Source organism: Saccostrea echinata, unplaced genomic scaffold, assembly GCF_033153115.1.
Source record: "Saccostrea echinata isolate AGI-Se365-2 ecotype Australia unplaced genomic scaffold, CSIRO_AGI_Sech_v1 ptg000016l, whole genome shotgun sequence".
NCBI classification, from domain to species: Eukaryota; Metazoa; Mollusca; class Bivalvia; order Ostreida; family Ostreidae; genus Saccostrea; species Saccostrea echinata.
Genome location: NW_026889765.1, coordinates 14084023 through 14102800, shown reverse-complemented (window position 1 = coordinate 14102800; position 18778 = coordinate 14084023). Strand labels below are relative to the sequence as shown.

Below are 18778 nucleotides of genomic sequence, written 5' to 3'. Positions count from 1 at the left end.
GCGATAAGACCTTCCTTTGAATATCAACAATTTTGACCTTGACCTTCAGTTTGACCCACTTTTAAAAAACTTAAACCTTCGCCATAACTTTTGAACAGTTGGTGCTAGGGGCTTTTATATTTTGCATGTGTATTTTTATGACAAGGTCTTACACTGCGTACCATTAATTTTGACCTTGACCTTGGAATTTGACCCACTTTTGGAAAACATCAATCTTGACCATTACTTTTGAATAGTTGGTGCTTGGGCTTTCATATTTACCAGGTATATCCATTGACACAAGTCCTTTCTTTTGTTACAACATTTTTGATCTCTTGATCTTGGAGTTTGCCTTGCATTTGAGAAACTTTAACCTTTGCCTTAAGCTGCCATACGGGGGCATCAGTGTTTCACAAACACGTCTTGTTTTTAACTTAAATATTTCATTACTAAGCGTTCTTGAAAAGATTTTTGTGTAGGGATTTCTTCGAAAACATTTTAAGTGTGTATTTTAGCATAACCTTTTGTATTGTGTAATTCTTATAACTTGATGGACACTGTGTCCAGGCGTCAGTTTTTAAAAACTCCTCAGTCTTTTGTTTCCTTGTATCCTTTGGGTTTAAGAAGAAACACGAAAAATCTTTCAATTTTTTTTTACCAAAATCATAACTTGAAATATGCTTTAACTTACTGTTTTGTACATAATTAAGTTTTTCAAATATATTTCAAATACATTGTATTTCAAAAGAGAGAGCTTGAGTTCAATTCTGTTGATATTGGAACTTGAAATCCATTCCTTTACTTAAAAAAGATCGAGACATTTTGAGCCATATTTCATTTAAGTTTTGACACACTCAGAGTGATAAAGTGGGACTTACATGTAGGTGCTCATTGTTAGACTGAAGGAACATACTCTCCTGGTTCTAAGGAACAATGCTGGAGCGTTCCCAGCAAACCTTGCTATTATTAAAACATTGATACTTCTGTTTACTATAATAACTATATAGCTTACCTAGTGTGTTATTTTATAGTAGTTTTGTTACGAATTCAGTTTTTTTTTGTAAACCTCTTCTGTACTTTCTGCGTGAAATACGCACATTTTTAAGCATCTGCACATGGTCGTACCCCCGTTTGGGGGTATGGCTTTCCTATTTCCGTTTACCCCCCTTGGGGGTTCGACCAGACTGTTGTGAGAGAGGCGGATCCTAAAACCGACTTTTGGTAAAGATTGTATTTTGCAACTTCTCACACAACCACAAATAGATGAGTCGCTCCTGAGGTCAATACTGACGGGAAAAGTTTTTGTGGTAAAAATTATCTCAAACAAAGTACTGCTTATCTTCTGGGTTTAAAAAATTATTTCAGCTGCGAAACTTTCCGTCTTCTTTTCCGTTTTCTATTTCGAGTTTTAGTTTTGTAACTTCCATGTAAAACCTTTCAGTGACGTTGATTTGTTTTGCTTTTATGGTGAAAGACGTCAGACTTAGTACGATTGTTTGTTTTGATAGAAAAATACAAAGACTTAGGTGAGTTTATATGGGCACATTTTAAATATTTTTGTGGATATCGATATAAATCTGATATATTCAGTGATATATACGTTGTAGTTTGTAAACTCCAACCAGAATAAGAAACGAGGAGTACTGTCACTGCCCAGCAGACGTTCTTATAAATGTTAATACATTTAAGTATGCATATCCGTTCATCAGCAGTTTACATAAATCCATTTTATTGTTTCCAAATAGGCATATATTATTTGTTATTGATATTTGCATGTTCATGTATGGACACTAAATATTCCTCTAAACATTTAGTATGTTGAATGAGTATGACTGAATTTATAGAGTAACTTCATTTGTAAATGGACAATTATTCATCACGCAATATTACAGTAATATATTCTACAGTGCCACGGCCGAGGCGAGCACAGTTACATACCTGAAATGTTTATACTAGAAATTTTTATACTAGAAATGTTTATAGACTGTGACTTCACTTGACGTCATATGTAACTCAGAGTCTAGATAAGCCCTTTGCAATTTTTTAATGAAAGGTGTATAGAGTAGACTGTTTATTCAGGTAAACTTGACTTTACTGGTCCCCAGATCTGCAAGATCCGCACACTCATTGCACTATGACATAAGATTTATGTCATTCAACTGATAAGGATTATAGTCTTGCACACAACTGGACTGGTTAGGGTTAGTCTTGCACCCACCTAATAGATTAAGGTTAGTTTTTGCACACATATTTGACTAATTAGGGTTAGTCATGCATCCATCCGAGAGATTAGGGTTAGTCCTCGCACATTATTTGACTGATTAGGGTTACTCTAGCATCAGCTCGAGAGGTATGGGTTAGTCCTCGCATACCATCTGAGAGTTGAGGGTTAATGTCTTGTTCTTTTAGACTTATTAAGAAATTCAGTTGCATCTGTATTTTTTACAAGATCTTAATTCAGCTTCCACGGCATCTCATTGGTTTGTTTACATGAAAAAATGGCTAAGTACTAAATATTTACATTCCACATGTATTTTGCTTAAAAAGTGACGGCATTCAAAACACCATAACACGGACAGGGGGTCAAAATGTTAAAGTATACATTTTATTTTGATGTCACAAATGTTGAAGGCCATGGAAGTGGAACATCATAAGCAAAAATCAAAATTCCCGCTCACTTTGAAAAGAAGCTGTTGCAATGGTTCTTCCATTAATTGTAATTTACCCGAAGGATAATACAGGGATTTTGAAATAAAAATCACATTTGAGTCAAGGCAAGAAGTTAAAAATGTAAATATAAGCAATAATCATTATTTTTGAAAGATATAGTCTAATAACTGCAACGGTGTGTGCAAGCAAATTTTCATAACGCGCTAACGTATGTTACTCAATTTATTTGCACACACTTTTGCAGTTATGAGACTATATCTTTCAAAAAATAGTGATTCAATGCTTAAAGAAATGTAACTAAGTACGTGCCGCACACTGGCTTCTTTGACAATTATTTTTTGTTCATTTTCCCTGAATAAACAATATTTATTAAACTTTTTCAGAGAACAAGGTTAAAAAAATTGTTAAAAACAAAGCTTTAAACTATATATAATACATGAACTTTTATCTGCAGAATTCAATTTGGGGGTCAAAAAGGCCAAAACCTCATACTTTTTTTTTGATTGCTCACATGATCTTGTATATATTGAAGTCATCTGGAGCGACACCATATTTTAGCATGTTTTTCTTGGGACCAGTAAAGTAAAGTTGTTCCATTGTATTTATTCGCTATTATTGCATGGAATCTTGGTAGTGTGGGAATTCTGGGAAGGTTTTACAGAAAAATTTGCTTGTCGAATATGCAGATTTTAATTTGAATTTTTTTAGTTCTTTCACATCAGTATATTGAGCTCACTTTGCGTACTGTAGGTAATGAATCATGAGCAAGATAAGTTAAAATCAAATGGTAATAAAAAGTTATGTTTGGTTGTCCTAATTGTCAGCCATATTGTTACAATATTCCTGAATATTACAGAACTCTCAATTGTCTGTAAATTGGGGTCAATTTGAACATGTTTTTCTTCTTTGGACTTCCTTTAAACTGCAGGGCCTTCAGTGTTTTCCCTAAGAATCGGTTACTGGCCAAATTGACTGCTAAATTCAATTGATAAAAATGCTGCTTTGAAATAAACAAAATTGTAAGGTCCATAAAGATTTGTCATAAACTTCATCCCTAAGCCTGTTACAATTGATCTCTAACCCTTTACTTTGAAATAAATGGTAAACACTGGGCCTTGTGGCAACATCCCACTTTTAAGTTGAAATGTAATTCAAAACAGATACCTTTTTCCAAATTAACTGTTATTTTCCAATAGTCCCCCCCCCCCCCACCTCAACCAAAATAATAGAAAAACAAATATTTGGATACACTGTCTATAATAGCTAGCTTAATTGCTAGTCATTTTTCTGTATATATCGAAAAATTGAAATCTAGTTGATAATAAACACCAGAAATCCAAAATGTAATAAAATTTAATGTATGTATTAAATGAGTTTCTCAATGTTCTCAAAAACGTTTCCATTTTTCTGATAATTTTTCCAATAGTGGTCTTGGTCACCTAAAATGGTATGAGATCCTGATTAGAAGGAATTTTATACCCCTGCAAAAAGAGTTTTGTGAGGATTTAACTGGAATTGCTATTCACTGATTTTGCTATTCACTGATTTTTTAGCTCACCTGAGCCAAAGGCTCAAGTGAGCTTTTCTGATCAAAACTTGTCCGTTGTCTGTCGGCATTGTCGTTGGCGTTGTCGTAAACTTTTCACAATTTCAACTTCTTCTCCAGAACTACTGGGTCAATTTCAACCAAACTTGGCACAGAGTATCCTTGGGTAAAGGGGATTCAAGTTTGTTCAAATGAAGGGCCACGCCCTCTTTCAAGGGGAGATAATAAAGAATTAGTGAAAAATTAATAGCATCTTTTAAAAATCTTCTTCTCAAGAACCACAAAGCCAGGGAAATTGAAACTCATGTGGAAGCATCCTCAGGTAGTGTAGATTCAAATTTGTTCAAATCATGACCCCCGTGGGTAGGGCGGGGCCACAATGGAGGATCAAAGTTTTACATAGAAATATATAGGAAAAACCTTTAAAAATCTTCTTCTCAAGAACAGCAAAGCCCTAATTGGTCATATTTATATGGAAGCATCCTCAGGTAGTGGAGATCAATTTTGTCCTAATTATGACCCCCCCCCCCCCGGGGGGGGTAGGGCGGGGCCACAATGGAGGATTAAAGTTTTACATAGAAATATATAGGAAAAACCTTTAAAAATCTTCTTCTCAAGAACAGCAAAGCCATGATGAGTCATATTTATATGGAAGCATCCCCAGGTAGTGTAGATTCAAGTTTGTTCAAATCATGACCCCCGGGGGTAGGGCGGGGCCACGATGGAGGATCAAAGTTTTACATAAAATATATAGGGAAAACCTTTAAAAATCTTCTTCTCAAGAAAAGCAAAGCCCTTATTGGTCATATTTATATGGAAGCATCCTCAGGTAGTGTAGATTCAAGTTTGTTCAAATCATGACCCTTGGGGGTAGGGCGGGGCCACAATGGAGGATTTAAGTTTAACATAGAAATATATAGGAAAAACCTTTAAAAATCTTCTTCTCAAGAACAGCAAAGCCAAGATGAGTCATATTTATATGGAAGCATCCTCAGGTAGTGTAGATTCAAGTTTGTTCAAATCATGACCCCGGGGGATAGGGCGGGTCCACAATGGAGGATTAATGTCTGAAATAGAAATATATAGGAAGGTATCTTCTGATGAAGAACTGCAAAGCCATGATTAGTCATTTTGATATGGAAGCATCCTCAGGTAGTGTAGATTCAAGTTTGTTAAAATGATGACTCCCGGGGATAGGGATGGGCCACATTGGGGGATCAAAAATTTTTTACATAGGATTATATTGGAAAATATCTTCTTCTCAAGAAATGAAAATCATGTTTAGTCATTTTGATATGGAAGCATCCTCAGGTAGTGTAATTTCATTTTTTTTTTTTCAAATGATAACCCCCAGGGGTAGGGTGGGGCCCAATGGGGATCGAAAGTTTTACATAAGAACACATAGAAAAAATATTTGTTCTCAAGAACAGAAAAGATATGTTTAGTCATATTGATATGGAAGCATCCTCGGGTAGTGTAGATTCAAGTTTGTTCAAATGGTGACCTCTGGGATAGGGAGGAGCCACAATGGGGGATCAAAATTTTACAAAGGAATGTATGGGAAAATTTTTTAAAATCTTCTCAAGTACAACAAAGCCATTTGTTATATTGACATGGAAGCATCATCAGGTAGTTTAAAATTCAACCCCCCCCCCTCCCCCCCAACCCCCAGTAATCTTTTCAATACTGAACTGATTTGTGTCTAGCTAATGTGCTCAGGTGAGCAATGTGGCCCATGGGCCTCTTGTTTAACATATAGAAATATTACATACTTAATAAATATATGCTCCATTTTAACATGTAGATAGAACCAGACCGACATACATATAAAAAAAATTACAGCAGCATACTACAAATAATTTCTGGTATTTATTTTCAAAAGCTTTGGTTAAGTAATCAAGGATTGGATGACTTCGAGTTATCTTGGCTTGTACATTTGCAAATAAGGAGGACAATTTGTACAGTTCATGTATACATATATACTTGTATGATATGGAATAAATAGGTCTAAGTGATGGATATTTTATCTGTACATAAAAGAAAGAAGGGTATGGAAGGTTAGTTTTTGTGGAACTAGGCAGTTACAATGTATGTATTACTATCAAATATCTTTTTCTACAGGTTTATTAGACACTGTATCAAGGCAATGTAAGTCAGATTTGGCATGGTTTGATAGACTGATGGCAGACTACCAGACACAATATCAGCCCCTGGGGTCAGGTGAGGAGGATACAGATGAGAATGATGCCCCTCCCAATGAGGCTGCCAACCTGATGATTCATGTGGTCCCAGAAAGCAGTATGTATTTATGATCTTTATACTGTAAATGGGAAAGTCACATATATATTTCACCTTACCGTATATTTTTAAAACATTTTTACAATCTAATTAAAATTAGATGCTCTGAATTCCCTACCAATGTGAGTTAGAATATTGTAAATGTCCTAAGACACCTTGTTTCAAGAAATAATCAAATTACTGTAATATAATGTACCTTAGCATATATTGTTACTCTTATCTTCCAGAAGTGATGGAGTTTTTTCAAGTAATTTTGGAACAATGCTTTATTGGGTAGAGGGAGAAATACTATCCCTGAAACGTTCTACTTTCCCATTTTTCAGTTTGCTCACCGTTCATTCAGCGTGCATTCACCGTTCGCTCTCCGTTCACAGTTTTGCGTTCTGCATTCACCTTGTGCTTGCGTTCACCATTCACAAAGCGTTCACCATTCACTCTCCATTCGTTCACTTTGCATTCACCTTGCATTCAGCGTTCACTTATTGTTCAGTCTTCACTGTCATTCGGAACTCCGAAGTGAAAGAACTTATCTTTTTTGAAAGTAAGGATTTACAGGATTTGAAATTTAAGAATTAAAATATCGTGGTTAAAGGATCATTATTTCATGGGAAAAAATTATCTACAATATGTTTTGTTATTATTCTAACTTAGCTCTTAGGTTATTTATTAAATTACTCTGGAAAATAAATGTTCTTATAAGTATGTACCTATGTAGAACGGTGCTGAAAAATTAGATTTAAATACGGGCAATATACGGGTACTTCAAGCACTGCAACATTTTTTTGTTACAATGTCTATTAAAGTCGACAAGTAGTTAATGGAGAGATAATAATCCATGTCAATTGATTTAGCAACTGCAGCAGAATTACGAAAGTATTTATTACTTACACGTTTTTTTTTCAATTACTATAGAAATACATTATTAGAACTAGTTCTGAGAATTATAAATTGTACTGCGGATATCCAGTTAATTAAATATCTTTGGAGCGAATTAAATTGATAGTGTGGTTAAAAAATATATATTTAAATGTAATATACTACAATTCATATATAAAGTCTATTGTTAGAGAGAAAAAAATCCTTTCTTCACAATAACTTTATATGTTTGTCATTTGATATGATTAAGACCCCCCCCCCCCTCCCCTTTTCCACCTAAATCAGTTACTTAGTCAGCATTTCCAGAATATTTTAATTAATATTTAAAAAAGAAGTTCAGCATTTTCTAGCACAATTAATATTTCAAAACAAACATGCATCTAAAAAAGCCATTAAACAATAGTATTTCAAGATATACATGTGCTGACAGTGGTATTTTAAATTGGCCAGGAAGTATGTTTCAAATTCATTCCAAGTGCTTATGCCCAATGTATTTTATTTATTTACTTATTTTTGGGGAAAATGATAAAAAAATGTTAAAACTTCTTTGAAATACTACAGTGTAGCACTTCGCTTTTGGTGTGACGAGACTTTCACACCTGCACAGTGTCGAATGATTTTGATTGGCAGGACAAACATGTGGACCTTGTGTGAACTTGAAGCAGGAAAATAAAAACCGACTGTCAAACAAAAATTTGATTAAAAAAAGGTCACTTTCACTGCCTGATATATTTAAATAAAAATTAAGATTTTTGTGTATAAGGTACATGTACATGCACATGCATTTGTGGAAAGGGGGGGGGTTAAAATGGAATCTCTCTCTCTCTCTCATTTGTCCTATAATCAGAACTATGACACTTATTACTTAAATATCAAGTTCTGAAATTTTAATCTATAACGAATAATATGAATGCTTCTTTGTATCATCTTGCCCGAGTATAATCACGGGGAATTGTCTACAGATGCGTGTAGAAGTCTGCTTAATAAATCATCATAAAAAAATGAAAAAACACATAAATATATTATTGCATTAAATTTTTAAAATACGAGTGTATACATGCAATATGTCCATAGACCATAGCAAATATTTTAAATTTTTTCTCATGACTTTACACGGAATTGCCTTGACACGGAAATACATGTTACAACCGTTGTAATTCATTCTATAAGTCAGTAATGTCCTCTTCGAAAATCATTATTTTTAATGGTTTTATATATCAAATAAGAATAAACATATTTATTTTACAACTAGAATAATTTTATCTTTTAAACTACAGGGTTCGGTAACAATGACAATGTTTTACAGCGATAAAAATCGTGCGAATAAACAGCTGAATTTAAACATCATACATATGTGCAGAAAATATTGTAAGAAACTTAATTAAGTGTTTTAATTAATGTGCATGTTTCATCTTTCTTATGACAATTTTTGAATATTTATTTATTTATGTATTTTGGGCCTGACATTAGATTACAATAGAATAGATACAATGCATGGAAAAGTTAGAGGCCTTCCGAATAAATCATTCATTTTGCCTTCACCGTTCATTCACCGTTCACTTAATTTGCACTAGCGTTTGCGCTCCGTTCGCGTTCTGCGTTCGTTCACCGTTCACCTACCGTTCACCAAGTTGCGTTCAGCATTCACACATCGTTCACTCACTGTTCGCTCTGCTTTCGCTCACCGTTCGCTCTGCGATCGTTCAGCATTCGCTCACCGTTCAAGTGGGAAAGTAGAACGTTTCAGGGACTGTAAAATAAAAGAATGAATTTATATTGGTTATAAAAAGTTTTGATGACTAGAATTTACTACATTTACCTGAATGCTTTCTTGTGAACATTTATATATTTAAGTTTCTTCAAATGATGAGAGTAGACTATGTTCACTATTGATTAGAATATAGAACATTTAGGCAAAACAATGTTTTTGAAATTTGGATTTTATTTAGCATCCACTCTTGCTCCATCTTCCCAAGTCAAGGGTTTTTGATCCACTCCACTCCACATAAACGCTTGACTGAATAGACTAAGTTTGACAGGGTTTACTATGGCGCCATCCAGTGAGATTACTAATTTTGAACTCTACTGACCTCTGTTATTGTCCAATCAGAGTAAGCGAATTAAACACAAAATGCAAGACATTATTGGAAGTCAGTAATAAATTCAACATAACATTAACTAAGAAGCTGATTGAGACAAATTTTTAACTCCAGGGTTACATGTATTCAATGGTAAAGATGTTTTCGTTTGGATTAAAACTGGCATGTTTTTCTGTTTACGATTTAGTTCCAGGTTAATATAACAACGTTTTTGATTGGTTCATGCAAATTTGTATGAGGCCAATCAGAAAGTGCATTTCTAACCCTGTCAAACTTAGTCTATTCAGTCAAGGGTCTATGTGGTTTGGAGTGGATCAGAAACCCTTGACTTGGGAAGATGGTCTTGCTCTTGCATATCTTAGCATCTAGAATGACAAATACTCAGTATACATATGATCCTGTACGAAATTGTACGCCTGGTAATAACACGTAAACCAGGCGTCATGCTCTGCAAAAACCAGGCGGATTTTGACTCAATACCATATAAGTAAACCAGGCGTCAAATGAGACGGAAACCAGGCGTAAAAAGAGGCGTAATATGCAAATTTTACGCCTCTTCAATAGACCAGGCGTAAAGGATCGTACTGTCCAGGCGTAAAAATGTCCAGGCGTAAAAAAGTCCAGGTGTACAGTACACAATGATATATACAAAATACATTACATGTTTTGAAAACTAAGTATTTATTTTATCAAAACATCCATATCTTAGTATCAATTTAAATAACATTCAAAGGCAGTTTTTCTTAACATTTTGATGGACAACAAAATGTCATTCAAATAAACTTTACATTAATAAATCTTCCCATTTAAGGAAAATTCAAAATTTGTATTATACAAAAATTATAAATTATCTTGAAAATACAGTGTACCAATCTCTGATGACTTTGTATTACAGCAGAGATGCTTATAATGAATTCATGGTTATAGTGATTTTCATTTCCTTAAATTTTAGAATATTGCTGTGAACTTAATGGATACAATGAACTACGCCTAATCAAAATTGTTCATTCATTGTACTTCGCAATAAGTGTGTTTTACATTAGCTTATCTTGTATCGTGCACTGAGCTCTTCTTAGCATTCTCATATTTTTCTTTCCCATGTTCCTTTTTAAATTTTTGTCCTGCAATGAAACTTGCTCTGTGATGGCATTGTTCAGTTCTTGGTTCACTTTTTTTCTTCTTTTTCTCAACACCACTAAAGGGCATAACCTGAAGGAAAATTGTAGCCATGCTTTAATGTAGGTCTGAAATCACATGCATTATGTCCAACAAGATCAGTATTTACAATTAGAGAAAAAAAATTGTTGTATTACATAATGGGTTGACAGGAAAACAAACAGACAGACCAAACACAATATATCCCCAATCCTTCAATTGGGGGCATAAAAATCTTACCCCTTCAGATATTCCAGGGGGTGAAATATCCTGGTCATTCTCCCTTGGTTTTTCTGAAGAAGGAGGATTTGGACACAGGAAGCCTGCTTCTTGATTATCTGGATGATAGGAATAGAAATATATTACAGCCGTGCATATAGTTAAATATATCAAATATTGAATGTGTATTTTACAAATACTTTATTTAGGTTTTTATTTTTTTCATTATTATCTAACCTCAACACAATCCTCCATGGGATGAAATGCTAATAACTACTACTACTACCAATGAGAGAATGTCGGTAGTAGGGTGTTTTCTCAAGGGAGGAGTTTTGTGACTTGGTATCTTCTATTCCTTGGGACTTAGCTCCTGTTTCTTCTCTCTTGTATCCTCAGTGTTTTTCTTCTTTTTATTTGGGATAAACTCTTCATCATGTCCCTTAATTTCTTTTATTTTGTCTGTTGGAGCCCTTGTTCTCTTCCCATTCTCTTCCCATTTGCTTTCTCTGTGTTTAGATTGAGAAATTAAACAGTCTCTCTGGAATATCTTTTGCTTTCTCCTGCAAGTTTCCTAATAATTTGCTGCATGCCGAATAGCAAACTTTGTTAGTTCCTCTTCATCATCTACAAATACACACACATATAACAAAATTATCACCAAGAAATGTGAGCTTTGTGTAGCATATCTGAGCTTGACCCCCCCCCCCCCCCTTTAAGAAACACAAAACAGACCCCTTGTAAGTCAGTAGGAAGGAACAAATACAAGAAAGTTATGAATATATATATATATATATATATATATATATATATATATATATATATATATATATATATATATATATATATATATATTGGGTATGAAAAGTTTCCGATCCACCTATGCATTGTAGCAACCCATTAAACATCACCTTAACCATGTTAACATGGTCAGCTTATCAGAAAGTGCACTCTATTTGTTATCACGACAGCTTTTGATTAAAATTACTGTAATTATTTTGTCTAGTAAAATTTTTAAGACAGCCACCGCGCCGTGTGGCAAATTTATAATTTATACCATCATACGGTGACATACCATGTTGTGATCCATGCGACTTTATATTTCCCTCATCTTGAACCCGACTTTTTAGAAAAAAAAAAAAAAGTGGAAAATGCCTCGTATATTTTTTGTTTTGTATATATTTTTTTCGAAATGATAAATACTAAAAATGATAATTATGCGATCGAAAGATAATTAAAAAAAAAAATCATGGGGTATACAACAGCAGTAGTTTACAAATTCGACAGGTCTCCATGTGTAAACAAACACGCATGCTACATGTAATCTAATCATTAACCATGTTAACAGAATGATTTTAAAAGCACATTTCTTAAATTTTTATAGATAATACTATATGGTATATTTCAAAGTGTTAACCTCGCTGGAGTATGAAAATCTAAAAAATTCTTACCATTGATGATGGGGCCATGAATGATGGTATCTCACTTCGAATTCCGTTCTTATTGTCAACGTTTTGTCTTTTTCTCCCACGACAGTCAAACTGCAATCCTCATCGAAGTATTTTCACTTTCAAGTAAAACCAAGTTGTCAGAAACAAGTAGAAATCGGCAGGGCAATGTTTCTTTCAAAGCAACAGAATTTGAAATGACCATGCGGGCGGGATTTTGATAGCGTGGGATATCAAGTTTCTGCAGCCCCGGTTCGAAGATGCTCTACTGTTGAGGTTCACGACGGGATCGATACAAAAGCTATTACAAACTTTCCCCCAAAAACGTCTCTCAAAATAATAAAATGCGTTCTTTTAGTATTAATTTGTCGAATTTTTTTTTTTTAAGATGCAAAATCAATGTGTAGATCAATAAATTTCACTGAGATCATTTTGTAAGGCGATTCCCCTTGGCCTCTGAGAAAACACCTTAGTTTACAGTTGTTCTCGGCACATTGGAAAATCACGGAATAACCAAACAAAATAAAAGAAGGTTACTTACGGAAAGCGTTTGTAAAATTTAGCAAATAACAAGAACAGGAATCTTTGATTGCGAGAAAACTGTAGAAGATTCTAGGAAACTGTTATCGGTAAGTATTTTACAGTTTAAAAAAAAAAAGATCGACCTACGTATATCGGGATCGACAATCAATTTAATAGAATGTTACTTCCGTTTTACAGATTGCAACCCGAATTATCTCGAAACAAATCGACTCTAAAGTTAGAAGACGAAGGCGCAGAAATAATCATCATGAGCGAGGTAGGTCACCTTAAATAACATTGTTTTGTTTTGTTTGTATCGCTTTACTATTAGATTAAAAATTATTTACTTCTTGCAAGTTGCAGGGACGTATATAGATCCCTGCTACTTGATCAGCTGTTGATGATCATACAGTACATGTAAAGCAAGAGAAAAAAATACGAATGAGTTCTCATCGATTTTTTTTTTCTCAATATGTTTAAAGAAAATTAATTATTTTTTTGTTCATATTGAATAGCTTGTAACAATACAACCTACACACCAATTTCTGGTTTTTAAAAAATTAATATATATATCTTAGTCGATTAAATTAATGTTCACTTGCATGCATTTGATTAACTGGATAATAGTAGTGTTTTATTCTTGAATTAGATGTCTGACCATGAAGAGTCTGAGCTGGACGATTTGATGAGTAACATGACAACATTTAAGAAACAAAGAACCCCAACTGCCAAAAAGATACATAAAATTTAGTGATGAGGATTTTTCTGATAATGAAGAGGAAGTATTCTCTTTTCTGATTTATCTGATGAAGAGGAATACATTTTGGATGATATCACTGAAGAAATTGCAATGTTACGGAGCATGATGATCAAGACTTCCAACTTCATTCTTTGCTCTGTAACATCCGTATTTCAATAAGAGTATTCATGTTAGTGCTTGCTGTGATTTGCACTAATAATAGATGATGAATCCAACAACTTTTGAACATAATTTCAGATGTGATGCTAGCAGAACACATTTTATATACCATTTGACATATATGCATTTAACAGTTGTCCAAAAAAAAACAAAAAAAACTAAGGAACCTTTGTGACGGTGTTTACCACTTTTATTGTCATCGTTGTTTGGGGGCCAATAAAATGTTGATTGTGTCATCTGTCTAAAGGAATTTTTTCAAACACCATTCAAGAAACCAAAAACTTCTTTCTGGAAATACCTGTTATAAATCTACTCCACAATCTATTATTTTTCCAGATGGATTTTTTTAAAGCAAAATGCAAGTGTGGTTTAACAGAAATATAGCTGGTGGAACTTATAAGGGCATCTGTGATGGGACTGTAATTTCAGCTAGAAATTATCTTAGCTCAACAATGATGTTGGGAAGGACAAACACAAATGCTGAAATATTTATCTTAAAGTTTTTTAATCTATAAAGTATTTCACTGTAAATATTGCAAATGGATTTATTGTTCACAAAAGAAAAGTGAAATATAATGTTTTGCCTACATTGTACCTTTTCTATTATTTTCTAAGACCAACATTATGCCTCACCAATTTTTCTAAGTCCAACATTACGCCTCACCAATTTTTCTAAGTCCAACATTACGCCTTACCAATTTTACTAAGTTCAGCGTTACGCCTGGTTTTAAAAAGTTACGCCTGATACAAGAATTACGCCTGGCCCAAGAGGCGGAAAATGACACGTATTCCGTGTGTGCAAAGAGCAGGAATACGTGTCCTGCTCAAGTACGCCTGGTAAAGACACGTAATTCTGAATTCCGTCTAGAAACCAGCTGGTTTCCATGTCTCATCCAGCTGGTTTACGCCTCACTTGTTCGTACGGGATTGTAAATTTTATCTTGTCTCCATAGTAAAAAAAATTTCAGGGGTATATTATATACATGTATCTTCAATGTTTAGCTTTCCCCAACATTAATTAGTTGTTTTGCCCATTTATCTTACTCTTACCAAAAGCTCAATTCTATCTTCTGAAGTTAACAATAGTTAATTCTATCTTCTGAAGGTTACAATAGTTAATTCTACCTTCTGAAGGTTACAATAGTCAATTCTATCTTCTGAAGGTTACAATTATTATAGTTAATTCTATCTTCTGAAGGTTACAATAGTCAGTTCTATCTTCTGAAGGTTACAATAGTTGCAGTGTGCACCAAATGTACTAGTTAATCTAATGGCTGAACACTGGTAAATTTCAATCAGGCTATTAGAACCAGCCTTTTAATTTTAAAATGAGTTTGATATAAAGGTATTAAGATCAATTTGATTTTGTATAATTAATTATGATATATTTTTTTTCAACAATCAATTTGCAGAGTGTCATGTCTCACAAAGATGACAGATAGTTGCAAACTATTTTTTTCAATGTAATAAAAAACACTGTAATTATTAGTCTGCACCTTAGTTTCATTCATTACAAAAAATATAATGAGTAATTAAATTTTCACTCTAAATGTTTAAGCAAATTGTGAACATCTCTCACATCTAGAAAACATTAGTGATTTGGTACCTTCTCTGAAAAACCCAGCGGGAGGTATTTGTCCCTTTTGGACAGTTCTAGTTTAAATTAAATAATGACCCTTGTTGATTAAATCTAAAGGAATGAAACAAAACTGTCATTTTATTTTTCTCACTTTTAAGGGCCTGCTTACCTGGCTAATAAAAAGTGATCAGAGCTAGTAACGTTGCAATTGCCTTAATGTCCAACTTGGCTAGTGCTTAAAAAAGTTTTTGAAACACACTGTAGTTTGATGTAAATAAATGATGTTTAATCATATGGATTTAAGTGTTTTATTAATCAGTAATTTATAATAAGGAAAGGATCAAGATGTGAAATGAATATACAATTTTGGTGGGATATTTTATTTCAATTTTCATTGACCAATATAAGTCTCAAGACAGAAGCTGTTTCAAATGACCCTATCCTACTATCAGATGAATAGAGTTTGGGTAACCTGTGTTTCATAACTATAGCTTCTGGTTTCAGTTTGAAAAAATTGTTAGATAAAATTCTGCTTGTGAATTATTTTTGGACAAATTTGTCATGTGTATATTGGGAGGTTTGTGTCATATACCATAATTTTGTTGAAAAAGCTTTTGAGATTGAAAGGAGTTATATTACTATAGCTATGATTTTCTGATTCAGCTTTTTATTATTTGGTAAAGGTTTGTCACCTTTCTTATTTTTTAAGCTCGATGGAACCACATAGAAAACTTAGATGAATTCTTCACTCGTGTTTATCATTATCACCAGAGAGGTGGATTTATGTGTATGATGCTGAGTGATATTCTACAGCTCGTGTAAGTATTTCCTTTTTATATGTGTACAAGTTTTTTAAGTTTCGTATACTGTGTAATCGGAGGAGTTACAATATCCTTTCAATCCACAGGTAGAAAAGTATGTGGATTTCTTGTATTGCTTATATATGTCTTAAATGTACTTTAAGTACACTGGAACAATTATACATAGCATAAATTAATTCCATGAGGAAAAATGTCTTTCTAGTATAGTACATGTATTATATTGCTAGAAACTTTAAATTTTATCTCAACTTAAATGAATTTCAACTGTGCTTTTGTTATTAAACATATTAATCATGATAAAATGGTTGGGACACAGATTTGAAGTTAATATTTTCTCAAATTTTCTGTATAGTATCATCGCTTATATGTTGCTATAGCATTACACACAGAAATATGATAAAAATGTGTTAAGAAACTTCTTTTATCTGGAAATTATTAAAACTACGAATTTCAGGATGCGTTTGATTAACAAGTATACTAGCACTTTTACAATGTAAACTTTATCCTTAATACTTCAGAAAATTAGAAACTTTGTTGTCTATTAATGAAAATATTTAAAACTATAATATAGAAAACTAAGAGTAGAAATGCGAGAAAGCAAAAACAACTCACCTGTATTGTCAGTCCATGTTCAGTGATGTGTGCAGACCGCGAGTTTCACAAATGGAACAAACCGGTAAAACGTAACATTAACTATAACAGAGCTTATGCCCTGTTTACAACAACAGATGTTTGAATTGATGTTAATAAAAAGAATGTCATTGACATGGGATTCTTACAATATTCATGTAAGTTCAGTGTAAATTAAATTCATTTAACTGGTTTTATTTTTGAATAAAGAAATTTAAAAAGTAAACCTTAATTGCAACTATGTCCATGCAAGCCCATTTAATAGAAAGTTATAAAAGCTAGCTTTTGTAGCACAGAGTTATAGACATGACACAAAGCATCTTTATATTCCATTTTGTTTGAATAATAGAATTTTAGATCAGAGAAAGATATTTATAGAAAGAAATCATAACTAGATGACTATAAGGCTATAAATTGTAAGATTTAATTGTACATTCATGACTACACAAATTGCTTGCCTAATTATATAGAAAAGAGGAACCAGGTTGTGACAACAGTATAGGTCCAAATCTTGTTCTCAGGAACTACACCCACAGCTTTCAAGGATTTGATTGCTTTTTATTTCATTAGAAGTAAAAAGAGATACATTTTCTTTGAAATTACTTTTGGATGGAGAAAAGTTAAGTTATTAATTAACCTGTGAAATTTGATTCTTGCAATACTTGTATATGCAATTTAAAAAAAAAATCAAACTGGGCAGGATTAAAAGGAATCCATTTTTACTTCAGAATACATGTATGCATAAAAGGGAAAAATTTTAAAAATCTTTACTCTAAGATACATATTGTCAAATTCATCTACATGTCAGTCATCATCATGCATGTAGAAAAGTCTAGTGTGGGACAGATTTTGTATTAGACAGAAAATAAAAAAAAAATAATTCCCATGAATTAGGTTTCAAATGGTCAAATTGTAAAGAAATTACCGATTGTAATTAAAAATTGTCAAAATTATTTCTCTCAATAGATACAATAAAAATACATTAAAGCTCTGAAGTTTACGAAAAGATTAAATAAGAAAATTTAAAATGAACCTATAAAGTGGATCAGATTTGTTACATTCAGGTTAGCATAGAGGCCCTTGGGCTTGTTTTCTTTGGTTTGTTTCAGGGGAGATAATGTAGGTAAGCTTATGTTACCTTATAGACTCTGTTGTTTTTTGTTTTCCAGTCAATTCCTCTTTGTGATAGGATTTTCTACATTTCTATTGGAGTGTGTGAATTATGACATTCTTTTTGCTAATTCTAAGAATGACACACACAAAGTCACCATTCCAGAGGCTGTCACACCATTTAATCAGTGTGTACAAAAGTAAGTCTTGTATTTCTTACCTTCATTTTAGTTACAGGTATATCAGTTAGTACTGTGCTACTGTAAATCACTTTTTATTCGCGAGAACTTTATTTTTGTGTAATTACGCAAGTCTGTCTACAGGGTTCTCACTAGGATTTTGCTAACTTGAGTCCCAGGACTCAATATTTCTGAGAAGGTTGCGTCCCAGCTAAATTTGATGCGTCCCAGAATAATTATTGCAGTATTCTTCCATCCAAACATCAATAAAAAATCTTTATCATTTTATCAGTTTGTTTACCCAATATTAACATATTAAAGTATATAAACTGGTAATGCATTCAAGCCATATTCTAAAATACTCGCGTAATCAATTGCCATAAAAATAATTTGGTGTTTATAAGGCTAAAATTAACTGTTGCATAATCAACTAGTACCCAAGAGTTGACTGTATACAATCACAGGTGTCATGTGCAATGAGGCGTAACTAATCCTGTCGGTCGTCTGCACTGGGTGAAATTCACGAGATAATCAAGCCGCATTGTGTATACGAGCAGTAATTATGCTTTCTACATGTAGATAACACTCAAGATTCAAAAGTGTTTTTTTTTTTAAAAAAAAAAAAAAAAAAACCTGCAGTGTGTTTACAGCTTTCGGAGTTTGGCATGCGACACTATTATGACTATGGACTAATAAACATGAAATATCTTATGATCAATCCCTGTTTAAAA

General features: G+C 33.2%; 1 protein-coding gene and 1 long non-coding RNA gene across 2 annotated transcripts in view; both read left to right on the top strand.

Annotated features, from left to right (window-relative positions):
- Positions 1–1442: 1442 nt before the first annotated feature.
- Positions 1443–18778, top strand: part of LOC133188472 (autophagy-related protein 9A-like) — a 58963-nt gene continuing 41627 nt past the window's right edge. The window contains exons 1-4 of the mRNA XM_061323916.1: positions 1443–1505; positions 6317–6493; positions 16017–16125; positions 17928–18068. Coding sequence (XP_061179900.1) covers positions 6376–6493; positions 16017–16125; positions 17928–18068 — 368 coding nt within the window. The 5' untranslated portion in view covers positions 1443–1505; positions 6317–6375. The remainder of the gene's footprint in view (positions 1506–6316; positions 6494–16016; positions 16126–17927; positions 18069–18778) is intronic.
- LOC133188490 (uncharacterized) lies at positions 13045–14317 on the top strand. Its single transcript, XR_009721296.1, has 2 exons — positions 13045–13086; positions 13459–14317. It is a non-coding gene; the product is annotated as an uncharacterized LOC133188490 (long non-coding RNA).